The sequence below is a fragment of the Topomyia yanbarensis genome, chromosome 2 (genome assembly GCF_030247195.1).
Source record: "Topomyia yanbarensis strain Yona2022 chromosome 2, ASM3024719v1, whole genome shotgun sequence".
In the NCBI taxonomy this organism is placed as follows: Eukaryota; Metazoa; Arthropoda; class Insecta; order Diptera; family Culicidae; genus Topomyia; species Topomyia yanbarensis.
The window spans coordinates 327,356,071-327,383,910 of record NC_080671.1 but is presented as its reverse complement, the minus strand read 5'-3'; the positions used below and the strand labels follow the sequence as shown (position 1 = coordinate 327,383,910).

The following is a 27,840-nucleotide window of genomic DNA, read 5'->3' as shown; positions in this document are numbered from 1 at the left end:
TGAGAATTTGTCCGTTACATACACACACAGACATTGTCCCAAATCGTCGAGCTGAGTCGATTGGTATATAAGACTCGGCTCTCCGGGCCTCGGAAAAAATCTTAAAAGTTTGAGCGAATTCTATACATTTCTTTTATAAGTTTTTTGCCAAACTAAGTCTCAAACCGCTGTTTACCGGTTCTGATGGTTAAAGTTTTTGATTTGGCTTTTTAGAACTCGAATATTTAGTTGTCAAGTATAACAAAAAAGTAATTTATACATTTGAAAACTTTTAATACGTGAATTAAAATAGGTTTTTCACTTTCACTTGTTACTTTAATCACGGTTTTACCATTATGATGAATTTTGTTTTGAGCCGGATAGCTGCAGATTCCCCTAATAGTACATTCTACGAAATTAGTTTCACACTAGGGTTGCATATACAAAAAAAAGAAGTTAAATTCAATTTAAAACATTGATAGCATGCAATGCAGTCGTATTCGTGATCTCATTGTAGGATCATAATCAGGGTTGACATTTCAAACAATTTACCTTATTATTTTGCATCTAAATGGATTATCGTTCGTCTAATCCAATCGACTTGCTGCATACGAAAGCAATCAGATAGACAATAGAACAATTTATCATTTGTTCGATAATTATCCGAGTGATAGAATTCAAATGGAACCAGTTTCAATGTGCACGGTTGGGATTTAAATATCAGCTTCGGGTTCAGAAATTGAGCACAGCTATTATGAAGATGCATCAGTTAGTTACAGCGACATGAAAAACGACACTACTTAGCGATAAAGCATATTTTTCTGCAAGAGTAGTAATCAATTGAATTCTAACTAATCAATCCCTAATTTATTTTTATTCATTATTCGAATAATTTACATTCAGTGCATTGTTTCAAATTTTTAGGTGAAAATAGGGGTACACGGTCGCGCAAACCTGAGTATTTTAGAATTTTACATACTAAGGTAGACGAGCAGGATGTCGTACTGTTTCGATTGTTACTTGGCTTACAGTGATTTACAGGATTTAATTTTAGATTAAAAAGTATCGCATCTCCTGCTGTTTCAGTGCACATAAATATTTTCATACCTGATTATTTCTCAAGCATATCAATCTCTATTACAGATCAATAATGATTGAAGCTGTTAGTTATTTGTTTGTCTATCATAAGGGCCAAATGTTCGCTAGAACGCAAAACACAGAATTATGTTATATTGTAATGTACGTTCAGAAAATAGTTCATGCAAAGTTTTCTATGCCACCAACAAATTGATCACTCTTAGTGCACAGAACATTTCACAGCAATAATGTGAAATAGCTTTTTCTCTTAGTCTCAACTCACCTTCATGTCCCATTTGTAACAAAGAGGCACTGAACAGGATTAAAAGGCTTGTCGTAGATTTTTATCAGTGTCATAACAGGTATATGGGCCTGCAGTTGAGTGGATCACTATTCAACGAGTAAACAATAAATAAGGCAAAGCACATCCGTACGGTGCAAACCAACCGGATATGTTAATTTTCAAGGCGTCCTGGTGCTTTCCCACCTTGTGACTGTTTGGGGAGGGTAAGTGATGGCGCGCCGGTCTCTATGGACGCTTTCTGTCACACGAATGATATGCCCCCATGCGCAGGGGGCGAGTGATTGATCCCATGTGGAATGTATGAAAATAACTATCGATTGGACAAGTGATGGTCTGTTGCACGGACAACATTCGTATGGTTTGTACGACTCTGAACTGACAGTAGACAGTAGGTTGTAAGTAGGAGTGGAGTGGCTACTTCGAATGGATGTTGATGAACGAAATGTTTTATTTATGTACATTGAATCATATCAGGTGGAAATGGAAATGGCCATTTCAACGAAGGTTAATGTGTTCGATCTGCTTGTTTTGATTCGGTATATGTATACAATATGATACAGCTTTCGTGTGGTTACGAGTTACGTGACTGTTGAACTTGAGCCATACATGTATAGGGGGGAGTGGGAATAGATGAACCGCTTTTTTTGTTAATTGTTATATGTATTAGACCTTTTGCGATAAAATATTTTATATGCATGAATATGAAAGAACAAAGATTGTATTACTATATGCAATACCATTTGTAAACAAATGTAATGTGTTACCAAAATTATATACATTTTTGTTAAGTATGGCAAATGGCTCAAGTATCCTCTCGGGTGGGGATATTTGAACCACTCCATGGGGATAGTTGAACCATTATCTAGACTATCATCAAAACACGTAGAGCCATATGAAAAAAGTTCGATCATTCTGTCTTTTGTGCGAAAAAATAATTCTATTTGTATGTTTGTAGTATAAAATCCATATCACAGATGAGTAGTATTTTTTTGGTGTTTTTCCTTTCTCCCATCGTGTTTCGTGACGGACTCTATGTCCCTTCTCAAGATTGCAAATTAGCACAGACTTAATAGTTACACTCATAGTCTAGCTTGTTTGCGTTTAGCGTTTATAGTTGCACATTATTTTGATAATCCTTAACAAAAAATACAAAAATCCGAACATAAAAGTTGTTCATGTATCCCCGCAAAAAGTGGTTCATGTATCCCCACATGTCATAAGAGAATTTGAACTAATTTTAAGCTGGCAGGATATATTTACCTTTGCAAATTTCTTCATACAAATAACAGATTTTGCATCTACTCACAATAACAAATAAACTTTATGATGTTTAGTCTCACAGAAGGGACATAACAAACTTTTTCCAAAAATACACGAGGTCTCAATTGAGAGAACTTTTAAATGTACTATAACTTTGATTATCTGTAAAAGCGACAACAAACATTCGATGCTATCGCAAATGCGTGTGAGGTTAACTTACCGACAGAGCTACTAAAGTGCATAAGGTTTGCACTAAAATCGGTAGAATGTGACAAAATATCCTTAGTGGTTCACCTATCCCCGTGGTTTACTTACCCCCACTCTCCCCTAATAAATGATATAAATAAAAGCTACATTCATTCTAGAGATGTATAGAACAGTTCTTAGAAAAAATGAAATTTTGTTGTGCTAATAGTGTGCCTAGCTATGAACGGGGGGCACTACGTTGGGCTAAATGTGCATTAGCCATACCCGACCAGGAGAAAATAACTGGTCAATAACCTGATCATACTAGTTTCTGGTATCATACTAAAATCTGGTATTAATTGGTTATTAATACCTCATTGAGGTATTAAGCAGGTATTGAAAGCAACATTCATCAATACCTGCTTAACACCTCAATGAGGTATAACACTTCATTTTAGTTTTCAATTATTATTTCTGGTATTTACCTCTTATCTTCAATACCTTATTGTGGTGTTCAAGTACAGTCTACCTGAATTTGGTATTCTAAAGTTATTTTTTTCTGCTCAGGTAATGGTCGATTGGTATTATTTTTAAAAGTAACAATCGTTAAACATTATTTGGATGTTGAACCTAAGAGTGGGGCACCGCCCTTTCATATTGTGACAACGGGGGCAGGGGGAGGGGTGTGATTTAGAGACCCCTCCCCCCGAAATATTTGAATGAAATTTGATAAATATGAATATTTTTAACAAAAATGTATACTTTAAATACTAAATTCTTCTCTAAATTTCATTTGTAAAAGATATCTTCTGAGATCGTTGTGGAGACTAGGTCTACCGCCGATGTCTACAACGAGTAGATTACGGCAAAGCAGGGAGCTGAACTGTCACGATACCAGGACAAAACTGGGAGCTAATCGGTTCACGAAACGGGCATCGGTACCGAGAGAAATTCCGCCACATTCTATAGTCCTTCAGTGGGCGCGAACATGGACAGGAAAGTGTGCGAGAAGCATCCCCATCGCCACCATCTCAGGCGATTCCGCATTGAGCAACGAAACCCTGCTACTGCACGGAGAACGACTACCGGCAAGCTAAGGTGGAAGAGGAAAGCCTTCAACAAAGCCTTCTTTCTTGGGGCTTTTCAGACGGACAGCGGCATCAAGAACGTTGATGCGATTGATCTAACAAGGTGGATTGTGACGGCTTGTGACGTTACAATGCCACGAGAACTGTAGTCACGCAGGAGACGGCGTCCAGCTTACTAGGTAAATAAGTCGTTCGGTGCGCTACACGCTGCATGTCTCAGAGTCAGAAGGCGGGCTAAGATAGCAAGATCGGTGAGTGAGAGAGGAGCGCAAGGTGACGTTTCGGGAAGCTAGGGCCGCTTTAAAACGGGAGATCAAGCTTAGCAATCTAGTTTGCCACAAGGAGCTGTGCTGAGAAGTAGAAAATGTTTTTTCAGGAAAATAAAAAAAACAATGTAAACGTATAAGAACATAGTCAACAGAAAAAGTACTTTCAAAATAGGTTAAATGGAAACAATGAAAATATAACAATAACGAATAAAACCTTAAGAAAAAGGTATAATAAATAAATAAAATATATTAAACGATCAATGGGGAAAAATAAAACTACGAAAAACGGAAAGCTAAAAACGTAAGTAAGAAAATAGGAGAAAGGTAAAAAATTAAACAATAAGACAAATTGGAAAGAATTTGAATAAGTAAAATTGCTTATGGAAATGCATAAAAATATGAAAAAAACGGAAATAGAAAAAGGCCACGATAAGAATAAATGTACTATATAGACAAATTCTAAAAATTAGATGGAATGACAAAAGAAACAATCTTTTGTCTTTGCATCTAATTTTTAGAATTTGTCTAAAAAATCAGGGTATTAAAATATGAAACAATAAGAAAAATAAAATAAGGAAAGCAGAATTTTCTCGAAAAATTGTGAATAAAATGAAATAACAGAGAAAAAACTATAAATTAAAGTAAGTGATAGCGATAGCGGTAGAAAAAAAGCAAAAGTAAGGAACGTAAAAAGATGGATAAAATAAATGAATGGAAATAGATAAAAAAGGCAGATTATTAAAATTGTAGAAATACAAATACAATCCACAACTTAAAAAAAAAGATAAATGAAATTTTAACAAAATAAAAAAAACCATGTAAAAATTAAAAAAAAAATGAAAAAATGAGAAACATGGATCAAATTTCAAATAAGTGTTGGGGTTGGATATTACGCTATGTTGGTTTCGAAAACATTCATAATCCTATAAAAATATAATTTATTCTTTGTTTGTGTTGGTGTGTTAGCACACCTTAAAATATTTTACAAGAATGTTGTAACTGATTTCTAGTGAATAGCTCAAAAATAAAAATAAAATCGTTACGTTCAGGAAGCGACGTTCAAAATCTCACGCCCCTCCAAAACGAAAAGATTTTGTATGCGGATTTAACTTGCTACAGTGGCGTAGCCAGAAATTTGGTTTGGAGGGGGTTTTGATGAAAATCGCAAATTTTTTGAAAAAATGCTAAAATTCAATATGAGTTTGATAAATTATTGAAAACTTAAAAACATAAGTAGTCTGACATCTGTTCCAGTCTACAAACAAGAAGGATCAACATGGAACAGTTTTCAAACCTCTATAGATTATTTTCTTGTATAATATGTCAATGAAGGCAAAAATTGCGATCTTTTAAAGTGGGATAAATGATCTAAAAAATTTTCAACGTTCAAGATCACCTAATATAATAATCCTTGACTTTGAAGGAAATTTTAGTGATTAACTCTCATAGAGGTAATTATGGTGAATTAATTTTTCAAAAATATTAAGAGACATGGTGCCTTCAGCAAAGTTTTTGATAATGTCATTTCAAACAATTTTGTTGAAAATATGAAGGCTACATGAATTCAACATATAGGGATTTAAATGGACTGGGCCTGCTATATTTCTTCTTGGTGAAGAAAAATTTAGGTGAAAACTATTTTTTTCTGCGCTACGGATAACATTGTTTGAAACAATCATTGCGAGTTGAGAACACAAAACCTATAACTAAATTATGGATGGATGGAACTGAAACTTGCGTTTCGACTTCATCTCATCAGAATCCGACACTAACTTGGTGGGCGGACTAAGCTAGCGCCGAATTGATGCTAGCTCTTGAAAATGGAATCACTCTTTGTGTTTTTGAGTCCTTTTAATATCTGGGAATTATTTGTTTTAAATCCAGTTCCCTCATTTTTTTGTAAGCTTCAAAGGCACCTTGAACGCAATGTGAATTTATTATTTAATTACCGCAGAAGAGATTTATCAAATACAGTAATTTCAGAATAGCTTGTTGTAAAGGTTTTCTACTACTATATTTCGATACTCTGAATATGTGGGATATTTATGTCTTTGACAAAGTTGTTTGAAATAGCACTTTCGAAAACTTTGCTGGAGACATTAAGTCTCGACCCAAATTTGGTTGAAGAGTAATTCTTGTCTATAATTACTTCTAGGAGGATTAACCGTCAAAATTATTCTATCAGCAGATGAACAGTTTTACGTTTTGAAATTCTTCAATGTTACTTAACATCGAAATTTGGCAGTTTCGAATGAATGTGATCGTGACCGTTAAAAATTTATCGAGCATTAATTTTACTTTTCCTCATTAGTCAACCTCACAACTTGCAGTACTAGTACGTAGCACACAAAATTTTAGTACGCCATTCATTGCATCCTGCTAAGAGGCTATTCATATAGTTGATAATCCAACAAAAATCCAACGCTCATAAAACCGATCCTGACCTACTAGAGACAAAATTACATCAGCTTTCAACTAGTTTCTGAAATGTTATTCTTGTTGTTAACCATATTGAATTGTTGTCTAAACTCTACGCAATCTAAAAAAATACATTTTCAGCAAATGTTGAAATGTATGTAAGTTTTCGGTAAACAAGCTTATGTTTTATATGTAATCAACCTATTCAAATTTAGATTCCCATTCGAAAAATTGTCTCTAATCCATATTTTGAAGCATCTTTCCAAAAATGAGCTCATAATAATTCAGACAGTTATTTTATTTTACATTGAAGTAATCTGACAACTATGGGATTTTGGCTAAGAGATAAGTTACAAGATCCTCTTCCCACAATTTTCCAAAAGTTCTCATGACGCTTTAAGCACAGTTCTCAATGTAGTGATCAGAGAATATTTTTCCAAAAATATTTTGTGGAATATTAAATTAAATTCGTCAGCATCAATTTTTTTTTCAATCCAATTAATTTTGGTTTGGGGGGGGGGGGGTTTAACCCCCAAAACCCCCCTGGCTACGCCACTGACTTGCTACATTAGTTAGCTAATCTTGCTAACTAGTTGATTTAGTTTGGTAGCAGAGTTAAATTTTCTCTTCGAAATCAATCAAACACAATTTAGTAATTTAGTTGAACGTATGCTTCTTAGAATCATTGGCAGCTGCAGGATTGTGAACTGAAAGATTTTCTCTTCATGCTCCATGACATATAAAATTCAAAAAAAACTATTAACACTATATTCGTCATAAAAGGGACTGGTTGTGTTCGCAATTTCCTGTTATAATGAAAATGTTGATACAAGGCCATACTTGATAGAATTGTAAAACGTATTTTTTCCATTCCATTTCCACTTGGAGGAAAAATTTCTTATTTTATTCACATTCACCGTAGAGTGTAATGTTTTGGTAAAGCATTCCACCTTTCTGTGCCCTTCACATTTGGTTGTATGTTTTTGCATTTGTTAACAATTTTGTTGATTTAGTTGGATGTACTGATTCACAAAGAATCCAAATCGGTTATTCACAAAGAATCCAAAAGCATCAGCCACTCTCGCTGTGAAGGATAACCCGAGCGAGCTTTGCTCTGCTCCTCAGTAAACAAACACGGGGTGTGAAATCACACTTCAGTTCAGCGAAGGTTCAATGGGGCAAAGTAAACCCAAATGGCACTTTAAAAATAATGTTTGTCAACGCCAAGAGGGGCCCTCCTTAACCAACCCGAGGATAATGTTTATGAGGACTGTGTGCTGGACGATTCATGGTAAAGAAAAAGGGCAACGCAAAATTGCAAAATAATCCAACGGATTCTTCCGGGCGAATTCGGATTTACCTGAACGAAGACATGGAATTCGCCTCCAAAAACCGGTGTGGCAACCCTAAGGGACGATCCATAAATGACGTACAATTTTTGAGTGATTTTTAACACCCCCCTCCCCCATCGTAGTAATTCGTCACAAACCTCTAAATACCCCCTCTGGTAATTACGTAGCTTGACGGTAGTTCTCCCCCCCCTTGTCACCGTAAATTAAAATAAAAAAACGATGTTAGTTATTCCACTTTAAAAAAGCTACGTAGCATGACATGACCCCCTACCGTCACACATAATCACAAAATACAATACTCCCCCCTCCCCCATATAATGCTACGTCATTTATGGATGATCCCTAAGCAGGTTTTTTCATTCAATAATTGCTTTCGATACTAATCCAACGCTTTTGAAGATTGGAAATTCAATAAATCAAAAAAATCGATTTCATATTGGCGAAATTTGAAGACAACCTCATGACCAATCAAACCATTTAATTGTTCAACCCTTACACGTCTGATCATATTTTAGTTTGGATTATAGACATTTTAACCTTAAGGTCATTCGCTTCTTCATTCAGGTTAGTAATTTTCATATAAAAATCTTTATTCCTGTGTGCGGGGTTGGGATTCGAACCCAGGAGAGCTGCGTACCTGATATTCAATGTACAAATTCCGCTATGCCCGCTCGAGTCTGATCTTGTTTCGATGCGGGAATTAGGTTGGTATAAACATAGTTGATATCAAATATGCAGTAGTTTAGAATTTTCGCTATTCTAGTTATCTCATACAAAAGATATTGAATTTTTAATTGCATTCTCAAATAAATTTTTGTCGAAAAAGTATTTGTCAAAATTTTGGTTTCTGGTAAAAATCCGAGCCCCCTTCAAAACTCCGGGCCCGGGAGAAACACCTCGCCCCCCCCCCCCCCTTATCGACGGCCCTGCAGATTGTCATCAATTGTCGTCAATTTCAATGAAGAGTAACAGAGTTATAAACATTCAAATAGTGTTACAGTTTCGTGACACTGAATGAATTCCCTATTTTAGAATGACGGCAAGTCCTATACGTTAGACGTTAAAAAACCAAAAGATTGGCTTTAATTAAGTAGATATAGTTTCAGCATTCAAACAAATCCTGTATCGGTGCAGAATTTATCATCATTCTCCCAATTTAGGGATAAAATTCAAGATCCCATCCTTAATGTGCCACCACAAATGTTTATTTTTATGCGATTGCCAACCCTCCCTGCCATCGGTGAGCCATAATCCGATGGCATCATTACCGCTGGAACCAGGTGTCGGGCGGTAAATTGATGTTTGCGTGCTTGGTTGAACTGAAATCGAGTGGGCGCTGTTAAGCACGTCATTAACACGAGCATTTATTTCCGGAGAGGCAGCAACCCACGGAAATCTACAACTGCTTTCAACGCCGTCCCGGAGTTCCGGCCGTGATTTGAGAAGCGCAACGAGAACAGATTGCTCCTGGTATAGGTACCGTTTGGATAGAAACAGTACCGTCTGCTGGACTAGGCGAAATACATGGTTACGGAAGGCGGAGAAAAAGCCACGTCTAGTCAAGATCGTTAATGTTTTTATTATGCTTTAGGATTACATCGGTCAGATTGCTGTTACAGCAAACAAGCAGGAAACGACGTGAAGGAACTGATGCAAATAATCACCTTAACAGAGTTTGTAATTGGATTCTTTGGGGCGCGTTCCGGTTCTGCTATTGTTGTCCTGAAACCATTGTGATGGATTTGATTGATTTATTGGTCCTATTTTATACCGATCTTTTGTTTGATACTAACTGAAAATAAATTTGTGCATAATGTTATTTACAATGTCCTTGCAGCAGTAGTTGAACCTTAACTGAATAATGTCAATTTCCTGTGTTGTGGTCATATGGGAATTGATAGGTCAGGACAGCAACATTCTCAGCACGGGAACGCCGTTGGGGGTTCCTGGTTAAAATTCCACCATGTCTCAAACCAAACGAAGGTATACCATCTCGCTGCATTTCAATGTGAATTTTGACCTTTACTTCAGTCACTGTCACTGAATGGATTAAGAGCCGATTTTTTGTGAGTGAATTGGACAGGATTCGTTCTCGAACCTGAATCAGTCTCTGTTTGTTTATACTTTATCTCCTATGAATAGCTTGTTCACTTTTACATAATATGTTAGTAAAAACATAAGCAATATTTAAAATTTATGGTGTAGAATTGATATTCAACGAGTTTAAATATTTTATACCTAATAACATCTTTCTCTACTATATTCATTCCAGTTACTACGAGACAACATGAAATAGTGCAACCTTCGTCGTGTGGATCATCTTCTTGGGCGATGATCCTCTAATCGCTTAAAGCCAAAAACATATCAACAACTAGTATCTAACCTCTCATAAATTAATCGAGGGGGCTGAAACAATGCAAATAAACAAACAATAATACGAAGTTTAGTGATGAGATTGAAAACAATAATAACTTCATGGGCATAGAGGAGAACACGCCGGTATTACTAAGGAATACGCCAAGTTTAATAACCAGATGTCGAGTCGTTTCTATCGTTCAATTGGGTGTTTTGTTAGCGACAAAAAAAAACAAAAAAAAATGAAAAGATTAGAATAGAGTATAAAAGCATACAGGATCGTACTATCACCATGACCGTGGAAAACATCTGTATTTGACTTACTAGCTGCAGTGGGGTGATAAAAATTCCTACCAACAGGTGAGCTTCCACGAACGGATAGAAACAGAACAATACCAAACTCAGAACAAGGTGATTTGATACACGGCATTCGACACTCCCAAATGAATGCCGTGGCAATGCGTGTTGAGATCAGTACGAACAACATCCCACCCATGGATGGGTGACGAAAACTGGGAACAGGCTGTGTGGAATAAAATGCTGATTTCTTGCTGTTTGGGAAGTTGTGAAGTGCGATAATATGCTTTGTGCGTGTTCAGAGTGCGAAACGCGATACTAAATTTGGATTTAATCAAGCATAAACGAGTTTGTTTGTTTTTATTGCTGCTCAGTGATACACGTGTCGGTAGTTGTCATTTTCATAATTAATTTGCAAGCAAATTAATGAGTGAGAAACTTTCCGACTGTGAAAATAGGCGACTTCAGCGTGATTCTCGTGTACACTATTAGGTCGGCTTAGTGAGACACATTGTGCCCAGCCGAAGGTGTTTCATTTGGCGATAGAACTGTTGCCCGTCCGATTCCTAAATGCTCAGCCCAAAAATGCAGCGATCCGTTCGTGTCAACGAGCATCAGCTGATTATGCTGTCCGACCGGGCGCAGTATGATCACTCGATGGTAAGTGATATCAGAGCGTTTTTAAACATTTTGAAGAAGAAATTTTGAGAACATTTACAATACTTCACGATCAACTGTTAGATTTACCGATGCTTATATAACAATTTTATTATTTAATTATTCACCGAATTACACACCTTATGGCATTTTCGTTTTTGACAGTGCACTACACCGGTGTAATCGGTGCTACACTCATTCAAACTTGGGTGTAATCATGTAATGTAAAGAGATAGCTCTTTCACTGCACTACACCAGTGTAGCACCAAGAAAAAACCGACAACGCTATTAGATTTGTCGATGACGTCGTTGCAACCCAGTTTTTTTGTTATAAAACTTCTGCTTGCTGCCATTTTCTCTTGTGCGACTACCGATAGGAACTGTTTCGGTAATTCCTTTGGGTACACTTAAACAAAATTGTCCGGGAACAATGGTTCACCAATGATCAGCTTGCGATTTGCTGACAAAACAATATGACTGTCTATGATGACGCACTTTTTCTGTTAGAACGAACATGACAGAACCAAGAGCGAAGAGCAGGAGCGGATCCAGGAAAAAAATCGGAAGGGGTCTGAAATTTCGATTTTAAAATGAACATTGTTCAATTCTTATTTCATAATAACCTTTTTTAATGAATATCAGTTTTGTTGGACAAATTTGGTTTGGATTGATTTTGAGTTTGAAACTAATATAAAATTGAAAACAGTTTGAAATTTTTCAACAAGTTATTAAATTTCGGAGGGGTCCGGACCCCCAAGACCCTCCCCTGGATCCGTCACTGGCGAAGAGAAAGGTATTTGTCACAGACGAGCGCTCGCCTACTATGTTAAGTACTTTGTCGTTGAGCCATGTTTCTGTTAGCACCATAATCGTAAAATCAGTAGAGGAAGTGCCGCAGAGAATTCGTTTGCTTTGGTGCGAAGGCTTCGGACATTCTGGTAAGAAAAGTTAGTGAGATTGTGTTCGCGTACACACACAGACGCACATACACACACACATACATACACACACATACATACACACACAGACATTTGCCGAACTCGACGAACTGAATCGAATGGTATATGTCACTCGGCCCTCCTGGCCTCCGTTAAAAAGTCGGTTTTCAGAGCAATTGCAATACCTTTCTATTGAGAAAGGCAAAAAAAACATTTTTCTTTTGCTTCCGCTTTTTTGTTTTTGCTCTATTTTTTATTAAAGAAAAATATTTTTTTATATTTTCAGAATCCAATGTGACAGATTTTAACCATTTTAAGGAATTCGCGATAAGCTAAGAAGAAAGGTGTTTCCTCAGTTAATTTTGGATCGCTGAATACGAAAACCAAGTCCATTTGTTTCCAAAGAAGCATTTTCAAGATTTCTTTGAAAAAGGTGTTTTTGGGCACTATTTTTGTTATTTGTCAATATCTTGTTCAAATAGGATCCGATCGAAACAGTTCGAAAGGTATTGATGTGCCCTTTCCGAAAATGTATAATATGCGTAGATTAAATCTCGACAAACATATGATTACGACTTAAACGACAACTGTCGAAATTCTCTTTGAAATGAAATTTCAGACAAACTGTTACCCGCCAATCACAGATGTTTATAGTAAACAAAAGTAAAAAGTTGTCTCTTGTATTAACTGCTATAAACTGCGTTTAACCAGTAACGGTTTGTCCGGAATTTCCTTTCAAAGAGAATTTTGACAGTTGGCTTTTAAGCCGTAATTGTATGTTTGTCGAGAAATGTACATTTATTATGATTATAATCGACCAAAGTAAAAAAAGTCTAATGTTTGATCTTTTTTAAAAAAATGTATATTTCTAGTGAATTTTTTATAATAAATCATGGACAGAAACAAATTCTTTTCGAATCTACAGAGATAAATAATCTTTTTGCATAAATTTTAATCCAATGGTTACAAAAGTCGGATGAAAAATGTTGATGGTATGAAGGACTGAGTGAAAATTGTATTTTTTTATTTTTCGCACAATCATGCTTTCGGCTGAAATAATTTTCTATACTTGATAGTTATTGTTTGTGTTGGGTACTGTCTTCTCGAGCTTGCATCCATCCATCCTGCGGCATTTGAATGGTTTTGGATATGGTTCATTGTACAACTAAGTGCTCTTTTTAAAATGTGGAAATATCGTTGGAAAAGTTTTGTTTTGTCTGTGTGAGTACATATTTTACGAATTAAAGGAATTTTAGCATTCTGCTTCAATAGGCTTCACAGCAGATTCTCAGTTCACAGAATATTACGTGGCTAGTGCTACGATCCCACTGAGACTTCCTTTCCTTTCTCCTCGAATACTGTCTTATGAGACCAGGGCTACACCCTCTAAACCGCCGCACCAGGGCAGGGTCCGCTAAAATCATAAAATATCCATTTCGCTAAATGTGCCATAGCATCAACGTTTTCCATCCGATGTTAGTGATATTAGGCTTAAAATTAACGTAAACATATTATTTGTGATCTTAGATTCTAAAAGGTCTGAAAAAAAAAATTGTTTTTTGGTAAAAAAAATCATTTAAAAATGAGTAACTTTTAAAAATGGTCAAAAATGCACTTTTTTTAAACTTTGGTCGCTTGCAGCACTAAAAATTTTACATATGATCGACACATATTATATGTTTTTGGAAAGGGCATCTCAGCACCTTTCAACCTGCATATTGACTAAATTATTTGAATGATTTTGACACGAAATATTGACTAAAAACTACCAAAAGTGCTAAAAACGAGTTTTTGATAAAATCGCAAAATCGATTCTTTGAACAAAAAAATGAATATTGTTTTCGTGTTCAGCGACCCAAAATTAGTCTAAAAATACTTTTTCTTGAAGTTTCATTTTTCTTGTTAACTAGTGTTATCCACCATATTATGATTTAATATGTTCCACAATATTTCGCCACGTTACTCGGTCAGTTGCTGCTTGTTTCCAACCGCTCAGGTGCCCGATACTCGCTAGGTTCTACTCCACTTGGTCCAACCACCGGGAACGCTGCGCTTCTCTCCGTCTTGTACTTGCCGGGTTGGAGGTGAAAACCAACTTGATGGGATTGTTGTCCGGCATCCTCACAACATGCCCCGCCCACCGTACCCTTCCACCTTGAGTTACTTTTCGGATACTTGGCTCACCATAGAGTCGCGCAAGTTCATGGTTCATCCTTCTTCTCCACACGCCATCCTCCTGCACACCACCGAAGATCGTTCTCAGCACCCTTCTTTCGAAGACTTCAAATGCTTGCAGATCCTCCTCGAGCATTGTCCACGTTTCGTGCCCGTAGAGAACCAGCGGTCTAGTCAGTGTGTTGTACATGGCGCATTTCGTGCGGTGGTGAAGCTTCCTGGAACTCAAAGTTTTGTGGAGCCCATAGTAAGCACGACTTCCAGAGATAATACGCCTTCTGTTATCCCGGCTGGTGTTATTGTCCGCAGTCACCAATGAGCCTAGATAGATGAACTGGTCAACCACCTCGAACTCGTCGCCGTCGATCGTAATACTACTGCCCAAGCATTCCCTATCGCGATCGGTTCCGCCAGCCAGCATGTACTTCATCTTAAACACATTTATCTTCAGTCCTACTCGTGCTGCTTCGCGCTTCAGTCGGGTATACAGATCTGCTACCGTCTCCTTGTTTCTACCGATTATGTCCACGTCGTCAGCGAAGCACACGAACTGTCCAGATCTCGTGAAAATCGTGCCCCGCATGTTGAATCCCGCTCTTCGCATTACACCTTCCAGCGCTATATTGAACAGCAGGCAGGACAACCCATCGCCTTGTCTTAGTCCCCTGCGTGTTTCAAACGGACCCGAGAGGCCGCCCGAAATTTTCACACAACACCTTACATCATCCATCGTAGCCTTAATCAGTCTTGTCAGCTTCCCAGGGAAGCCGTTCACGTCCATCATTTTCCATAGCTCCACACGGTCCACCGTGTCATATGCGGCTTTAAAGTCGATGAACAGGTGATGTGTCGGAACCTGGTATTCACGGCATTTTTGGAGGATTTGCCGTATAGTAAAGATTTGGTCGTTTGTTGATCTGCCGTTGTTGAAACCGGCCTGATAACTCCCGACAGTTCCATTTACCAACGGTGATAGGCGCCGGAACAGAATCTGGGATAGCACTTTGTAAGTGGCATTTGTCACTGTGATCGCGCCAATTTGTCGCCTTTCTTGTATATCTTGGTGATGACCCCTTCCTTCCACTCCTCCGGTAGCTGTTCCCTGTCCCAGATTCCTCGAACGCCCGATTGTCCGCCTGCGCACCATTCAGATGTTCATTGTAGTACTGCCTTCACCTTTCGACCACCTCACGTTCGTCCGTCAAGATGCCACCTTCCTTGTCTCTACACATTTCGGCCCGCGGCACAAAACCGTTGCGAGAGTCATTCAGCTTTTTGAAGAACGCACGCGTTTCCCTCTCCTCTCTCTCTCAGACTGTTCCAGGCGGCGCTTTTTGTCCTGAAAAAGACGAGTCTGCTGTTTTCGCTTCCGTCGATATGACTCCACGTTCTGACGAGTGGCTTGAAGCAACATCGCTGCGCGTGCTGCATTCTTCTCGTCCAATATCTTTTGGCACTCGCCATCGAACCAATCGTTCCGTCGACTCCTCTGTACGTATCCCAGGACGCTATCCGCAGTGCTGCTTATGGCTGCTTTAGTCCTGGTGCAGTAGTTTTCAAGGGGAGCATCGATGAGCTCCTCCTCCGGTGGCAGCGCTGCTTCAAGTTGCTACGCGTACGTTGTCGCGACGTTGGTTTCCCTCAGACGGTCCAGGTTATAACGCGGCGGGCGCCGGTATCTTACACTGTTCACTACGGAAACAGTTTCTGAGTGATTAAAAAATGTTAAATTTTTATAAAATTCATAAAATCCATAAAAATATTTTATAATGTTCAAAAATTCATAACTTGAAAAAATATCAAATTCAGCCAAAGCAAAAAATTCGTGTCAATAATTTTTAGCTTAAGAATGCAAACAAAATTGGAAAGAACTAAAATTTTAGTTGTAAATGACCCGCATTCTGCAAATTTAAAACTTTTTAGAAGAATTTTTTTTAAAGTTGCCACGAAAACAATCGTTTTTTAAAAACATAATTATATTCAGAAGATTGTGTGAAAATTTTATGAGATATTTCAATTATAACTGGTCGTTTAATATAAAATTGCCTAGTTATAAGTGTAGAATTGCAATAAATCGCATAGTCTTTTGGTATCCACTCCCAAATTTTTACTCAATCTTTTTAACATGATTCTTAATATTAAAAGAAAATAATGAGTAAAAAACTTTTAAAAATTATTTGTTTCTTATAATGGCAGATTTCATAAGCTATATAACAAAACGAAAATTTTTGTAATTTTTTTCGGTAAGCTTATTGGAAAACTTTATTTTATTTAATATATTTTCCCATATATCGAACCGTTTCCGAGTTATCAGTAATTGAAAAATGTTCAATATTGTAAACGTCAAAAGTTCAATAGCTAATAATTTTAAAAAATACCATATTCGGCCAAAACAAAAAATATATGTCAATTATTTTTAGCTAAAGAATGCAAGAAAAACATTTGGAAGGAATAAAAATTTTGGTTGAAAATCTGACGTAAAATGACCCGTAAATTATGTATCTGAGATTATTTAATTAATTGCGATAATCTCCAATATAGTTATTATCATCACATAGTATTATCTTTGATTTTTGCTCGTGTTTAATCCAGTTTAACCTACCGGTGGTAGCGCTAAACTTTGTAACACGAGCGATCGCGTCGTGTGCAAAGTACACATATAATAAAATCTCAGCCGTTTGGAGTTCGATTTTCAAAATCAAAATGTATAGGGATTGCTTACAGTGTAACTAATAGCTCTGAGGAATTCAAAATAAATAACTCTCGAAACAATTTGTATTACACCCAAAACCTGGAAGTACTGAAATGTTCTATATTTTGCAAATAACTTTAAATTGATTTTGAACATTTATCTTTAACGGTGTCGAACAACTTTATTCAAAAACATTCGGTATCCGCGAAACTTCAGGATACGAAAGAATGGACTTTTCCCTTTTATTTGCTACCGATCGCAAAATAATCGGTCGGAGATGGTAGAACAGCTTTTCATTTTAAAGATCTTTGTATGAAAACATAGGGCTATCCTTTCACTAGTTCACATTTTTTGCCACTAGGTGGTACTATAGTCATTTAAATAATACTAAAATTGCGAATTTGATGGAAAATCTCATTGCCTACGACTTCAGGAATCAGGAATCAGAATATATTGGCTCAAATGGCACGTTCCCCGTACATAGTCGGGGATGTGTGCCTTGCCGTGTGTTTCATCATTTCCTGAGCGGAAGGAAAGGACAAGGAGGTGTAGGGAAGTAGAATTGGAAGGGTGGGAAAAATAACAGCACAAAACAAAAATAAACAACAGGTAAGTTAAACTCACAAGTAGTTCAACTTGCCTGCGAATAAGCCTAAAGCTCTTTACCACATTGGACAAGAAACTTTAGTATGTCTCTGAGTTTCAGTCGACCAAACATGGTTTCGTCTATATAAGGACGGCTGAAGACCCGAAATCGCAATTGCGCTACCGCTGGACAGTTGCATATCAGATGATATGAGGTTCCGTAGTCGGATTCACAAAGATCATATGAAAAAGACTCAGCGCGCTGAATAGTTGCCATGTGATAATTGAGTTTGCAGTGGCCGGTTAAAGCCCTGGTCAGCATGCCGCAGTGGGGCTTTGAAAAATGTAAGAGATTTTTCGAAACCACTGGGCATGGTTCTTCTAGAAACGCCTTTGTTTGGCGACACGTTTGTAGATTTCTCCAATAATTGCGGTGCTCGGACGAAGCCCAGGACCGTATTTTTTCCCTTATCCAACTTGTCGAAATTGGCAGCGCTGGCTCAGGACCAACGAAGTCAATCGCTGAACCTGCCCTGGCCAATTCGTCGTCGTTGGACCGGGATTTGTCTGAGCTAAGGGCCTTGATTGCAGCCTGACTATCGGAGCAGAAGTTTATAACTCTGCCGGACAATCTCAGTTGAAGGGCCGATTGCACCCCGCACATAACCGCAAAGATTTCTGCTTGGAATACAGTACAGTATCTACCTAGTGAGTGAGATTGTTCCAATCTCATTTCACGACAGTAGACACCAGCACCAGCACGTCCCTCCATCAGAGAACCGTCAGTGTAGCAAACCACTTGCGTTTGTTGTTGTCTTTCCATAAAGCCAGACAACCACTCCTCTCGAGAGGGAATCTTCACATGGAATGTCCTGTAAGGAAAACTACAAGTGAGTGTGATATCGCTGGGAGCAAGAATATCTTCACCCCATGTAACCATTTGTGACCACAATCGTGTATGACTGGTAGCAAGATCAACATGATTACTGTTCCAAAGCCCAGTAACCTGCAGTCTGTATGCACATGATAGTGCTTCTTGTTTTAAGTGTATGTGTAATGGTTTGATGTTTAGAAGTGCCTCAAGAGTAGCAGTCGGAGTCGTGGTGAAAGCACCAGTCAACGCCATGAGCGCCATTCTTTGCAGATGGTTTAGCTTTGACTGGACTGTCACCACCTCTCCCCTCTGCCACCACACAAGGCATCCGTATGACAGTATTGGACGTACAATTGTCGTGTAAATCCAATAGATGTATTTAGGTTTGAGACCCCAGGTCTTTCCAAAAGTTCGTCTGCATTGCCCGAAGGCCATGCACGCTTTCTTGACTCTGAACTCAATGTGAGCCGACCAATTCAGTTTGGAATCCAATATGACTCCAACGTATTTGACTTGATCTGCACACAGCAGCTCAGAATCAAAGAACCGCAAGGGACGAACCCCGGTTGTTATTCGCTTCTTCGTGAAAAGAACCATTGAAGTTTTGCTTGGGTTAACTGATAGTTTAACTTGTCGACACCACTGTTCGACAGCTCCTAATGCCTGTTGCATTAAGTCAAATATTGTTCCGATGCACAGAGGAGTAATTGGGGTCGAATCCTGGCCAAAATTATTTGCTGCTGCAATTGTTGTTATTATGTCTTAATATGAACTAAAAATAGACAATTACTAGTTTTTGGAACAATTTGGCATCTACCCACCTACCAGTGCAGAGGCCAATTTGCTATATCCTTTCGAATACTAGTAATTTCTAGGTGATCTTTGTGAATACTTTTTTTCCAGTTACAGTTACATTTGATCAGAGGGAAAGGGAGAAGAAAAGGGACGCCTGTGCATATTTTCATAGAGATACATTTTGGCAAACATAATATTTGGCCTTACAGCATTTCGGTGTTCCTCAAATTAGTAAAAATTTCAATATTTTCAAATCGCTTGGGATTGGTGGATCGGACAAGATCGGAAGAGTTCAAATATTTTTTTGTATAGCTGAAATCTTGCTTTGTAATACTGCTTCAGCAACTTTGCCGGATCTAGCCGTATAATGTAACTTTTTTATCATTCAAATTTGGAATAAAATGTTGAAAAAAGGTATTTGTTAAAGTTGGTGCAATACACAGCAAGTCTAACGGTTGTGTTGAACTACTTTTGTAATAATATTGTCTTATTTAATACAGTCATCAATACTAGAAAGCGATTTTGCTGAATGTATAACGAAAACGATTAAAATATCCCTTAAAATATCACCATGGGCATACATGCAAAAATTCTTTACCAATTTTTTATATACTCCTAATTTTGCCACGTTATACAGTAGGTTCTTCGGTATGTAAAATAAACATAACGAAACAAAAAAATCGAAAAAAAATATTTTGGTTTTTGGCCAAGAATTTCTTCTAGTTACTCCTCTGTGCGATGCAAAATCCAGTAATTAGTATTTGGTAATCGTCAGCAAACCCGTAGGTTGGAAATCCAAGCTCATTAAGTTTCTTCAACAAGCCGTCAGCTACTAAGTTCCATAACAAAGGTGATAGAACGCCGCCCTGAGGACAACCGGAAATACTCAACTTCCGTATCTCAGCCTGTCGCAGTGACGAGCAAAGTATGCGGTTACTAAGCATTGCGTTTATCCAACCCGAGATACATGCAGGTATCCCATGACCGCGCTTCGTTTCCAGAATAGACTGGAAGGACACATTGTCAAAAGCACCCTCAATATCTCGGAATACACCCAAGCTAGATTGCTTGAGCGAGAAGGTTTTTCCAATGTTGTAAACAACATCGTGAAGCAGAGTGATCGTGGATTTCCCACACTGATATGCATGTTGCATTTTATGCAGTGGATATTCAACTAAACTAACGTTCCTGATGTGATGATCGATTATCCGTTCCAAAGCTTTCAGAAGAAAAGAATTTAAGTTCAGAGCCTCTCAGATTGATGTCTGAGCTGCCCCAAATGATGTGATGAGCATTCGCATCACTGCCGATAATGAGCGGAAGCCCATTTCTGCTACAATATGATACAGCGCTTTTGAAATCATCAGAAGGAGATGACTCGTTATGCGGTAGATATGCTGAACAATATATATTTTTTGTCTACGTTTCCGACAGTCAGTGTAACTGTGACAACACAGATATCGCGAGTTGTGAGCTCCGATATGAGACACGCGTCAATAGCCTTATTTGCAAGAATGCAAACACTAGGCATTTCACGTGGGTTAGTCCTGTCTTGTTGTAAGCAATGAAGGCAGTGTTAAGTAACTTTCCAAAATAGAAGAAATACGGTTCTTGAACCAATGCTATGGAAGCTTTACCTTCCTGCATGAGTCGAGATAAATTCATAGTTGCTGTACGTTTATGTTGGAGATTGATTTGTGCTATTCTAACCATTGTTGATTGGAGAACTGTACATTTCATCTCCAACATAAATTGCACAACAACTGGAAGACACCAAGCGAGTTGGGATGTTAACGCATATAGGGTGCCATATCAGGTTTAAATGGGACAAGATTCCCACGATTTGCGAAAAAAATAATGGTCCACTGTGTCAGAGATTCGCATAACACAGTAAGGGCAAAACCCAAAATGCTCCGTGCGCGACTGGCATATTTTAGACCCTCCAGTCATCAAGTCCTCGGCACGGAACTACACCTTGACTTAGGGTCTCCTACTTTCAGTCGCCTCCTACGACATGGGAGTAGGACCCCAGTGGCTCAATTCTTGGCCGGATACCACACGGCCTCTGGGCAGGTTCATCTGTACACATCGAAATTTGATATTCGAAATTCAACAAAACTTCACCGAACTACCATCAGCCGAGAGTCTCAGCAAGCCCCCAGCCAACAAAAATTCGGCAAAATTAGCGGATTATCGGTGAAAAAAAAATTCGGTGCGTAGAGTAAACGTTCCACTGCGTAATGCAGCATACTGGGGAGTTCGCCCAACTCTTCCCAGGCTCCGTTCGCCATTGAGAATATTTTAAACACTAACACTATGGAATTGGGGTTCCCTGTGTGGTGGATTTTTACCACTGGAACAGGTAGTCCGTAGTGTAATTCTTAGCCGGTTGAAACAACCACTACCGACGCTACACGGCTTATCTAGGCTGTTCGGTGAACGAAGCTGACATTGAAGGACAGCTTCCATAGATGGTCGAACAGCCGCAAAAACATTCCAGTCTGTTTGCCTCAGCAATTGGCGCAAAAAGATCGTGCTAATATAACATACAAAAAATATTTATCAGAATATCTAAGTTTGCTCTCTGTCAAAAGTTCTGTACGGGTGCCGGCAACCGACCACTTTCCCCTACGCAGGCTGGGCTGCCGTTCATAGTCTCTACATACAAGTTGGTCGAAAAGACAAACTTCACTGGCTCATAAAGTTGTATGTTTCCTTCAAATGAAGAAAACTATCCATATGTTGATGGAAAAGAACGCAACCAGCTTCCATAGCTTTAATGAATAAGTAAACAGTATGAAAAGGAAATCCTAACCATGTACAACGGGAAAATGTTTGGGAATGGTACATAAAAGCAGCAACAAACTAATGCTAACGCGTCTAGGAATGAGCGGGTATAAGCATAAAGCTTTACTACCTTCAAGCGGATTGTTTCTTTGCTAAAAGCGACCCGTTTTTCTCTTCACTTTGACACGTTTGAAAATATGTGCCCGTACCGCGTCAGTGCCGTCTGAAGGCAGAAAAGCAGTGCTGTGAATTTCAACAACCAGTCCTTTGATACGAATTCCGTAATACAGCGGTGTTGTTATGTGTCCCCAGCATCCCCGTCTTTTTACTAGCAAAGTTTGCATATTATGTTTGAACGTTCGTGCTACAAGATGTAATGTGCTACCTTGCGGGACCGTAACCTGACTAATTTTATGCAAATTGAAAGTAAAACAACATGAGAATGGAATGTAGCGGGGCGGTGAGTTGAAATGTGTTCATTATTTGAAATGATTCTACTAGTTTGTCTAAATATTTTGCGATGTTTTGTGACGAGGGTTATCCGCCAGTTAATGATTAGAAATTTAAGGTTTCGGCCATTTATTTGTATGTTCACTAGATTGCCCTCATGCTCATTCACTAGTATGGAATTGTAATAAGCCATTTGAAGCAGCTTTGCTTAAATATTTTTGCAAAGTTTTAACCCTCTGGTGGCCATATTATCAAGTGAAAACAAAACATTAAATCTTGCATTTTTCTACCTTTGTACATGTTCACATTGCAATATTTATTTCTATAATTAACGCGGAATAAGCGATCTTTCTTTTCAATATTCTAATGTGAATGGGAAACTTCAATACAAAGTGAGCTTGAAGAAAGTATGTTTGAGAGCAGTTTGGCCTAGTACTTTGAATACAAAATTGGTACTTTCGAGAAATACCCTCCACTAGGTTGACGGTATTGCAACCATCCTCAAGCATATTTGTGCATCAGTTTTAAAGAAGATGGTTATTGCATTACGCCTCAATAGTGGTGCATTGAGGAGACCGAGTCCTTTTTTGTGTTTTGTGTTTTTTCATACTCTACACTAGCCCAAACTAAAGGTCGACCAACAGCCTAAGCACACTGGCGTGGTCGACTGGAGAATTGCTGTGAATTGACTTTTTCAGTAGTCTTTAGTACTAGTTATGTGCCAGTCGTATGTCTATCTGTGTGTGTGTTCGTTTGAGTATTTGTGACAGCTGGGTCAGGGAGTGGATGCAGAACTGGCGTATATGATAGAATAGTGGGTAATCCTTTCTAGGATTCGTTGGTCACTTTTTATCGGTGTTTAATTTACTGATGCACGTGAATCGTCTATTCTCGGTCAGCATAGCATGAAAAAATGCGAACAGAATGTAGTTGTCGTTAATTGTAAAGAAATATCATTTGCTGACTGTTCTTTCTTCTACTCCTTTAGTCTGTTTTGATGTACTTCTAGTAGTTTGCTTTACCAATATTCATGTATACTAAAAATAAATTTAAAGTTCAATAGCAGTCGATGGGAAGGTTGTATCTTTCATTTGAGACTAAGTTTATGCAAATCGGTCCAAAAATCTCTGAGAAACAGAGGTGATATTATTTTTCCACATACATACATACACATACATTTTCCGATCTCGACGAACCGTGTGACCATGGATATTTGAATGGCCACACGGTTACGAAATCGAATTCATAAACACGAAGCCACATACACGAGAGCACACGCGATAAACACGTTTACATACAAACTCTTGATCCCTTCGTGATCATCCACGCAACCCTTTGGTCCCCGGTTCATGAGTTGATGGATCGATATCTAGTCCAGATACCTCTCTGGCGTCGGTAAAGAAGATGTAAAATCCAACTTCTATACTTGACTAATTTCGCGCCAACTCGAACAAACGTAGCATCCTCTCAGATTTTAATGATACTTTCTGTACATGAACACTTTGTCACAAAAAGCCACTTTGCGTACTTTGTTTTTTCCAAAAATGATCTAGACTGTCTTTTGAAAAGGGTCAAACTTTTTTCATCATTTTTTTCAAATGGCTATAGTCTAAAAATTACAAATCCTGCAAAAAATGTTGTAGAAGTGATTTTTACAAAATTAGTCAAATTTTTTAATAAAAATATTGAAAAAATTCTTCATCGACTCCTGCTCTAAAAAATCGATCTTAAGAATTTAAAGTCGATTTACTAAAAAAACCCATCTTTGATTTGGATAAAAATTTGTTCCAAGATAGGTAATTATGTTCCCTACCTACCATCAAAAATTCAAGTTGGGCGCTTTCAAGGAAAAAAAGTTATACGAAAAAAAATCTTTTCCTTGTCCAAACTGAATTTTTTTTTCAATGTATTTGTATCGAAAATTAAACCAATGAAAGTCATAATCATCTCAGAATACAATTTCCCAACTGCCAGTTGCTTGATACATGCAAAAAGTATCAGTAACGAGTTTGGTTTATATTCATAACAAACCTTAATGTAAACTTTCAAATGAGCACAATAAATAATTAACACTAATAGGCTTCTACCTTTACAATTTTTTTAAATAATTAGCACGATGACGAAGTCTACCGATAAATTGACACACAATGACCTCCACTGCGAGCCGTGTCCAACAACCCCGCCATTATGCTGTGGAATAATGTTTGCAAACACGGCCCACAGCAAAAATCAATTTACTTCGAACCGCGAGTCGGTCGCGCTAGCGAGCACAGACCAGTGGTCATTTGTTTGAGCAGGTGCATGAAACAACTTTACACATAAAAAAGGCCCATAAGCTCTCTCGGTCTCCTCGATGCATTACTATCGAGGCATAATGCAATAACCGTCTTAAAACAATTGTCTGTCGGATGTTCTTTAGCATTGATGCACGCAATATGCTTGATGATGTTTGCAATACCGTCAAACCCCTCAACCTAGGGGAGAACACAAGGTTGGCCTTTTTAAAACAAAAAATGAGAATAACGCAAGAACTGTTCGATATATCAAATTATTCGGTTAAAAAAATGGTGTGTTTCTATGATGATAACAATTTTGTGGAACTGAAATGTTTTAAAATTCATTTTTTCGAGAGTTGCCCTACTGGAGTTGTAGAGCTAGGTTCTCGGAAGGGAATCACACACTACAATTGCAGATGAGACAGGCAACGTTGCCCACTAAATCACTGCTTAAGGTTAATTGCAGTGGGCCGTGATTCTGAATGTGATATTCATTTTACGGTTCAGATATGTGCGGGCGTAGAGATTTTGCGATCGCGTGTATCATCACAAAGGGCTCGAGCATTTCTACGCTAAAGTGTTTAATCGCGTGTGCGTTTGTATGTTGCGTGCGCTAACATGTATGTAACTTCGTGTATATAAATTCGATTTTATAACCGTATGTCTTTCGCGTGTGTTCTTGGAAGATCGCGCGCGAACCATGAATCTGACACCTAATTTTCGGTGTACGGTTTAGATGCTAGAAGAAAGTAAGATCTTTCATATCACTAAAGTTCCCGGTCATGTCACCATGGAACGTTTTGTTCAGTAGATATGAGAGCTTTCTTTTTTTTTAAATCGTTTAATTGTAGGCATGGACCTAGTCTGCTGATATCAAAGATAGAAACTTCCGGAAGTGACCGATTCATGATCGTGCGAGCGCGGGAGTTGTTAGGTTCACGCTTGAGATAGGGTTTGAAAATTTATAAGCGCTGAGACGTTCACCTGATCACCGAGCTGTTATCATGTTTGAGAGATCGCGCGTGTAGGTCCCGTGGATGGTCGCGAAGGGCTCAAACATTTGAACGTTAACGGGGTAGTCACTTGATCTTTCCTCAGAACTAAATAAGAAAAAAAATAAGTAATAATGGAATATTTGTTTAATGACATAAACCTTTTTCGATAGGATTCTTGATTAACCCATTCATGCCCATGTTGTTTGTGGACAACAACGTTTTTAAACAGCTATAACTTTTGATTGAGGCAAGATTTGCTCACAAAAACAAGTAAGGCTTATAAATGTGACTATTGCCTTTCATTTGAGTACAAACAGTTACAAGGATCGGCTCTAGAAATGAAGTTATTGCAGTTAGTCTGATTGGATTCCAATGGAGCAGTGCTGCCAGGGACAGTTTAAGTTGACGACGTAAAATGAATTTTTCATATAGCTTCGTTATGGCGCAATATTATTAAAAACTGATAAAACTTATCAATTTAAAGTAGCTCTGGCTACGTTTTCCATGCAATTTGACTGTTGTAAATATTCTAGAAGAATTTTATTGAGCATTGGAAGGTAAAAATTGAGCAGCTTCTAGCACTGCGAGGGAAGTGCCTATCTTTATGAAAAACGGCTTTTTGTGTTTCTTGGCCCCACCTTTTTTAAGGAAAAATAGTTTTGAAATCCCACATGCACTAGAAAAAAGTTGGACATGAAAGGGTTAATAAAAATATACTTAGTTACTACATTAGATAATATCTTCTCACAGTAAGTTTACTAACAAATGTTTCCTCCTTCCGTGATACTTGTGCAGCGCGCAGTGGTATATTAGCAAGTATCGGACTGACATTCCCTCCTTTTCCTTTCGCGATCTACGTTCGGGCCTGGCCGGTGCCATTATTGATCATTAATTCAATCATTGATTAGGATTATCAGGAACTGCACAGCTTCAGCTAGTCTAGGTCGATAACGAAGTAGCAGACAGGGGTGGTCGCACAAGCTCAAGCTCAACGGCTATCTCAGTCTTGTAGAGCAAAACGATGGTTGTTTACTGCCCGACGTTTCGGCCTTGTGGTGTTGGTTTTTTTTTTTCAAAACCTATGTTTCCTTTGAAAAAGTTCAACACCACAAGGCTGAAACGTCGGACAATAAACAACCATTGTTTTGCTCTACAAGACTGAGACAGCTGTTTTCAAATTACTCGAAAGACATTTTCAAAGCTTGAACGTATCCTACACATTTCTTTTGTAAGAAATGTAAAAAGTTATTTCTCGTGAATTTTGCCAGCTTGAAAAAAAAATGTGCTAACAACATAGTGGAACTATGTATGACTTTCGCCTACACAAATAACATGTCTTCTCATCACAAATAAATCGTGAAAAAATATTGAGCGATCGAAAATAAAAGTCGCAAGGATATAGCATGCTTCGTAAAACCCGTTTCAAACATATTAGAATATAAAAATCGGAAATAAACCTCAAGCGTAAAAATCGGACAATGTCTTTCAGCATAAGAATCGATATAAAAATTCTCACTCATGGCAAGGTAAACCATCAGTATAAAATTTGGTTAAAATAAATAAATCATACGTAGGAGCATCCTTATATTATGATGTTCAAGATTAAAAGTCGGATAAAAAATTTCTTTGTAAGAATCGGAAAGTTTTTTTGTCCGACTTTTATAAACGAGAGTGCCTGTTCGATTTTAAACATGAAGTTTATATCCGGTTTCTTATATCCTAATATATTTGAAACGGGTTTTACGAAGCATAATCTGCCCTTGCGACTTTTATTTTCGGACGCTCAAATGTGTTTAACTGTAACCCCCTCTCCTGTACCTTATTTTTTACCTATAATAAAGCTCTTTCAGAAAAACTAGATAGAATGGAATTCAATCAAGTTACGCAGAGTTAGAGAGATGTTAAATTTCCACCTATTTCTTCAGACTAATTTTCAATACTCACATCTCCCGTTCATGTCGCAATCCAACCAACGTCCAACCCACATATGCGCAAACAAACGCTGAAAGTTTCTTCAAAATCGGAACACAT

At 38.0% G+C, this 27,840-nt stretch overlaps 1 protein-coding gene across 4 annotated transcripts in view; it reads left to right on the top strand.

The window, feature by feature from the left end:
• LOC131683828 (ras-specific guanine nucleotide-releasing factor 2-like) overlaps positions 1 to 27,840 on the top strand; it is a 542,029-nt gene that overhangs the window by 39,418 nt on the left and 474,771 nt on the right. For all 4 annotated transcript variants that reach the window (XM_058966164.1, XM_058966166.1, XM_058966165.1 and 1 more), the window contains exon 2: positions 10,206 to 11,245. In XM_058966164.1, coding sequence (XP_058822147.1) covers positions 11,156 to 11,245 — 90 coding nt within the window. In that variant the 5' untranslated portion in view covers positions 10,206 to 11,155. The remainder of the gene's footprint in view (positions 1 to 10,205; positions 11,246 to 27,840) is intronic.